We start from the raw sequence: 6,000 nt of genomic DNA, 5'->3' as shown, positions 1-6,000 counted from the left end.
AGAAGCTTGAGGAATACAGTGTGCTCTCCTGAAGCCCTGGGCCGCAACTCACAACCAAATAAACTTTTATCGCCTTTTTCCTCCTTGCCAAGAACTATCTCTTCTGTTACTTGTATGCACCCTGAGACCAATATGATCATCTCGATTTTGTAATAAATAGGAAGCTGATGATTTATGATTTTTTTTTAAATTGATCAAAAGCCAAGTTGTTGTTAAAAATGGAGATATCAGAAATCAAACACAGGTCTTATTTTAAAGGTCACGATCTTTTCACCTGAGAATGATATAGAAAAGGGACCATGTCTTGAATCATTAATCAATGTGCTTCTCTCCTATTCCCCCATCTAGACTAGTTGGTCTCCCTCCTTGGACCATAGCATACACTCAGCCCACGCAGTGAAGGCAGCCTGGGTTTATTGATACCAATGTAGAGCAGTTGGAAAACAAACCAAAGAGAAGTAAGCATATCCATGCTCATTTTCTGAGTTTCATAACAGACTTTTCAAACACAAGACAAAGAACATATGGAGAGAAAGGCTTTTTGAGTTATGAGAGCCTAGTTCTTTGAGTGAGATCCTGACCTAGGCAGTAGGCAGAAATGATGCTGTAAAACCCAGGGTTTTCTTTTGGCCCATTCTGACTAGAAGGTCTGGCTCCTATCATGCTATACCTTCTTCTTTTTTTGCCAGAAGGATATCCTTGAAGGATATGGGGCAATAGGTGCCTTCCTTGGAGCATAGGTACCCCAAGTGGAATATTCTGGTTCATTGCTTCTTACCAAGGATCCTGAGAGTTAAAAAGAGTCCAGAAGTCCTCTTCCTCCCCACACACCACCATGTCACTAGAGAATGACTTCTGAGCAGACACTTTGAGCTAACCTTCTAATCTCCCAATACTCCTGGGAATATTGAAACTAGTAAAATGTTTTCTCTAAGTAGTATGACCAGACCTTAAGGGCCAAGAATCTGAAAGGTCTCTTAGTATAAGACATGCTGTAAGTTCCATTTGACAAGTGCCTACATGTATTGTAGAAGGGGACTGCTTAGCAGACACTAATATGGACAGAATCCCCCACCCCCGGTCAGTTACCTCTCCCTGATGCCCCAATGCTAGATCAGTGCTGTGGAATTTATATACTATCTCAGCTAAATGTATATGCATAATGGGGAACAAGTCTAAATTAGTGGAGTTTACCCTAAATAGACAAGATGAACATTTTCTAGCTTTGTATTGTCAGGAAAATGAGACCTTGTAAACATGTGAATTTACTCTTTATTCCCACTTCGCTCATTTACTTTGAAAGGGTTAATTATTTTAAAATTATTTTAAACTTTGAGTGTAAGGAGAAAGAATCATTCTCCTAAAAATAAAGAAGGAAACTAAAATAGAATTTGCACATTGATGAACCATGTGAAAAAGTCTCATCCGTTCCCATGTCATTATTCATTTTCATATTGGTGACTTCCAAGTCTCGCTTTCACCTCAGCTTCCACTATCCTCTACATCTCCATAGATCAACAGGTGCAAGGTGAAGGCTGGAGTGAAACTTACTACATTGTTAAGTGAACGAAGGAATGCATGAATATTTAATTTGTGTGTTTTTTCCCCCAAGAAATCTACAAGGTGGTCTGTCCACAGGCATTGGTTTTCCATCACTTTGCAAATAGAATAGGGATACCCTTGCTCCTATTTTTTTTAAAGTATATTTGATTGATTTTCACAGAGAGGAAGGAAGAAGGATAAAGTGTCAGAAATATCAGTGAGAGAAAATCATTGATTGGATGCAACCAAGGCACAAGCCCTTGACCAGAATCAAACCCAGGACCCCTCAGTCTGCAGGCCAATGCTCCATCCACCTAGCCAAAACGGTAAGGGCCCCTTGCTCCTTTATAGGTTTCTTAATGAGGGAGTATCCGAAATTATTTGCTACCATCCAGTGATCATGTGGAGAAAAGAAAATTTATGGTCATGAAAATTCTCCTCTGTGAAGGCCAACAGGTCTCAACAAAGAAGAAGATGAAGTTCTATAAAACAAGAACAGGAACAAGGCTGAGGTCGATTCTGGGTTATTCCAGACATACCCTGACCTTCATTCTCCAGGCCCATCTGCCCTTTGGTAGGGCATTTGCTGGTTTGGCATCACCAGGAGAGGCCTTTCTTACCCACTTTGGGGGAGGATTCCCTCTAAAGTCTTATTTCTGACACTCTTTAGAAAGCTCAGAACTGTGGTTCCTCCTGTGCCCCTGTCTTCTAAGGCCTGAGGTGGCCCTGGGAGATGGCTTAGCTTCCTGCCTTTTGCTTTGGCTGCAGATGTGATAATGTATTTGGTCACCATGGTTATGTGATAGCTGCGCAGGTCTGCCAGGGCCTGCACACACTGGTTATAGGCTGTCAGGAGTGGGCCATTCTCGGAGGATAGGACATGGTCCCTCAGTGAAGGAGCTGACTGGATGGCTTCTATGAAGGCTTTATGAGAAGGTGGCATGTAGTCCCTCATGTTGAGCAGAAAGTCACCTGAAAGAAATAATCCAGACCAATGTCAAAGCTCCACATGGAAAGGTAAGAGAGCCGATCTGCTTTTCCAGACATCAATACAGCAAAAAGTGTTGTTATCATGCTAACTGTCCAATCTATTTGCTGGATCTTTTGCTGATAGACTTCAAACACACAAATGCACATTCCTTACAATGATAGGTGACAGGGAAGGGAAAATGAAGTAAGCACAGCTCAGATAACTGAGTTGGAACTATCTCTACCATGGTATAAATGTTTTCCATATGTCAAATGTGGGCAAATTATATTGTTAATCATTCTGAGAGGATATTTACATATGTGAGCATAAACTCTTAAACTAAGTAGCTAGATAATCTGCTGAATTTTATTTCTTAAATGTTTTGTTTTGGAGGGAGTGCTAAGGAAGAAGAAAGTAATAGGGTTTATAAAAGCAAAAAGATAAAGAATGAACAATTGTTTTAATTACAATCTCTTGAAGACAAATTGTTTAAAAACCTAATCAATTGATATTTATAAGAAATGTAGATAGATAGTAATCTATAGGAAACCCATTCTGTGTTTAATACTACACATGGTACGACACCTACTAACATCACAAAGTCAAAATGCATGCAAAGGTTTTGTTTTAGAAAACTGACTTCTGCAGATGAAACTGGACCCTCTGACATCAAATTCTATAGTCTTTGTTTTTCTAATTCAACTTGAAACCTCTGTACTATGAAGTGGTTTTGGCAGCTATTAAACATTTGGCTCAAGACTGACAGGTAAGGAAATGGGCAATTTGAAATTTCTAAAATGGTTGCCCTTCTCTCTTCTGATCTAAATAGAATTGGCTTGAGGTTGCACCATCTTCATGGAGGAGCTTAGAAGCATCAGGGGCAACACTGAGACTTATCAACAAACTCCAGAACCCTCCTTCATTTTAGAGCAAGGAAGCCATTGCCTAAAGTTCCAAACAAAACTGCAGCGAACAGCTGGAAATATAGCAATGTTTTAAGATTTGGAAATGAAACCCAATTTCCTGCTGAGACCTGATATTAATTGACTTGACACAATAACATGTGGTAGGCACAGAGTTTCCCAGTTAATTTGGAAAAGTATAGACTTCGTGACATTTTAAGTTACACTTGGTTTTATCAATTTGTAAAAACACCTCTGTTCTTCTCCCTGTTAAGAAAGAAAAAAAAAAGGAAAGACAAAGAAAAATGTCTGGCTTACCACTTTCCTTGGTATGGCGAATGCCCAAGAACTCATCAAAGGCATGAAGCACTGTGCTCTGAGCTGCACTCCCTCCAGAGTATTTCAGGGGCTTTGTGGAGACTCCTTCGTATATCAATCCCACAGGCATTGCTGGGTTATCTTTCCATCTAAGCAAGAGTAAAAGTCAGAAAGAAGTAGGTGCTTGGAGTTAAGAGTATATTTTTCTAATATAGAACCAGAGGGTGAGCAATAAAGCAAACATGATTTGATGGCAATTTTATGGCAAAAGACTAGATATCTTTGTAGGATATGTACTTAAGCATCATCTTGACCCCAATTTCATAACAGGACATAGAATGCAGCCCTTCTACTCCCTCATTTAAAGGAGTTTACAGAGAAGTAAAGAATAGAGAATGCCCAACTGGTGTGGCTCATTGGTTGAGCATTGACCTATGAACCAGATCACAGTCTGATTCCCAGTCAGAGAGCATTCCCAGGTTGCAGGCTTGATGTCTAGTGAGGGGTATGCAGGAGGCAGCCAATCAATGATTCTCTCTCATCATTGATGTTTCTATCTTTCTCTCTCTCTCTCCTTTCTTCTTCGAAATCAATAAAAAATTTTTTTTTAAAGAATCTCTCATCTAATCATAAAGATCACATCAGTGCTTATCAACAGGAACAAAGTAGGGGCTCCAGAACAATCTTCACTTCCCCTGATAAAATAGCCTTGATGACTTGATAATTTCACTAGTAGAGATTTGAAAACACACACACACACACTCACACATATAAATACACGCATACACACACTTTTGCCCTTCCCTGAAACAGTTTTAACAGTTGTCATATTAAACTATCATTTCTAAATGCTCCCTGACTTTATGGGAATGTCTTTATCTAATGCTCTGTTGATGACATGTATGTATACTAAGAATATGACTAAAAGAAAACAATACAAGCCTTCAGAGTACCAGAAGCAAAGTTCAAGGACATGTGGAAGGACTGGAAGAGAGACTCGGTCATGCTCAGGTTAAGAGTTTTTTCTCCCCTCTCCTTTTTTTCTTTTCTCCTTTCTTCCCTTCAGTCTCCCTAATTCCATTTATCTTTTTGTCTTTGGATATCTCTCTTTCTACCTCTACTATTACACTCATTTCTGTCTGCTTTCTTTTTTTTTTTTAACAAAGTCTTAAATAGTCACAGAGTGTAAGTGGGTAGCTCCATAATGAGACAAAAACAAGAGCACCAAAAACACATATATTTGTACTTACAACACTTTACAGTTTATAAAGCACCTTCACATTCATTTTTTTTGTTTGACCTTTTTTGAGTAGATCAAGACAGGTATTTTTAAGCCCATTTTGCAGATAAAGAAATAAAGACTCTAAGCAATTCATTCTCAGGGCCACATTGCTAGGGAACAGGAGAACCAGAACTTAACTCCCAAACTTGTAATTTTCTAGTTTCATGTTCTCAGAACCTGCACATGTGGATTTCTACTTTTTCCAAGAAATAGAATCTTTTTCTCTTATTACCGGGAACAAACTACTCCCAGTTGTTAACAGTTTAAATAACAGGCTTACGTGATGTCTCGCCTTCTTCCCGTAGTTCTAAAAGTCATTGTGCTTCAGAGAAAGAAAACACATCTCATACACAAGAAAGCTGTAGACTGGCCACTCAGCTTGCTATTCATGACCTTTTTTACATATTTCTCTGAGGCAGGAAATGCTACAAGAAGCTGGATTGTTTTCTTTTGGGGTTGTTTTTGGTTGGCTGTACTCTGGTTTTCACTGTAGGAATATCAGAGTGGCTTTGCAGCGGGGACGCTGTCACTCTTGAAAGGAATGGAGCACAAAAAGCAGTTTGGAAGCCAAGCAGGAAAAACAAAGGAAGGTTTCTGAATGTAAAAGTGTAACATGCTGCGCCTGTTAGGAAAGAGGGCTCTGTTTTAGGCAGATAGAGAATTTAATCTCAGCTGTTATGTGCATTAACTGTGAGCCTTGGCTTAGTTCAATCTTCTCTGAGCCTCCACTTCCTCCTCCACATACCACAAGTATCCACCCTATTGGGTTTTTGAGAGAACTACAATAATTAAAATAATACTTGCTCAATGCCTGGAATACATTATTAAGCATTCAATAAATATCAGCCATTTTAGAATGTTATTCAGAATGAGTGGATCCCTGTTCTCCCTTTCATTATTCTGTTACTTTGTACCAATCCTCTGAGTGTTCCTGCTCCTAATTTGCATCTACCTCCTAAAGCTGCTGGGAGAAAGGAATGGGTTTC

General features: G+C 39.3%; 1 protein-coding gene across 1 annotated transcript in view; it reads right to left on the bottom strand.

Moving 5' to 3' along the window:
* Positions 1-397: 397 nt before the first annotated feature.
* IDO2 (indoleamine 2,3-dioxygenase 2) overlaps positions 398-6,000 on the bottom strand; it is a 52,417-nt gene continuing 46,814 nt past the window's right edge. The window contains exons 9-10 of the mRNA XM_084879766.1: positions 3,733-3,881; positions 398-2,514 (exon numbers count right to left, since the gene is read on the bottom strand). Of these exons, the coding sequence (XP_084735892.1) occupies positions 2,159-2,514; positions 3,733-3,881 (505 nt within the window). The 3' untranslated portion in view covers positions 398-2,158. The remainder of the gene's footprint in view (positions 2,515-3,732; positions 3,882-6,000) is intronic.

Source organism: Pipistrellus hanaki (genome assembly GCF_964339955.1).
Source record: "Pipistrellus hanaki genome assembly, chromosome: 3".
NCBI lineage: Eukaryota > Metazoa > Chordata > Mammalia > Chiroptera > Vespertilionidae > Pipistrellus > Pipistrellus hanaki.
Note: the sequence above shows the minus strand (reverse complement) of the source record. Positions and strands in the feature narration are given on the sequence as shown.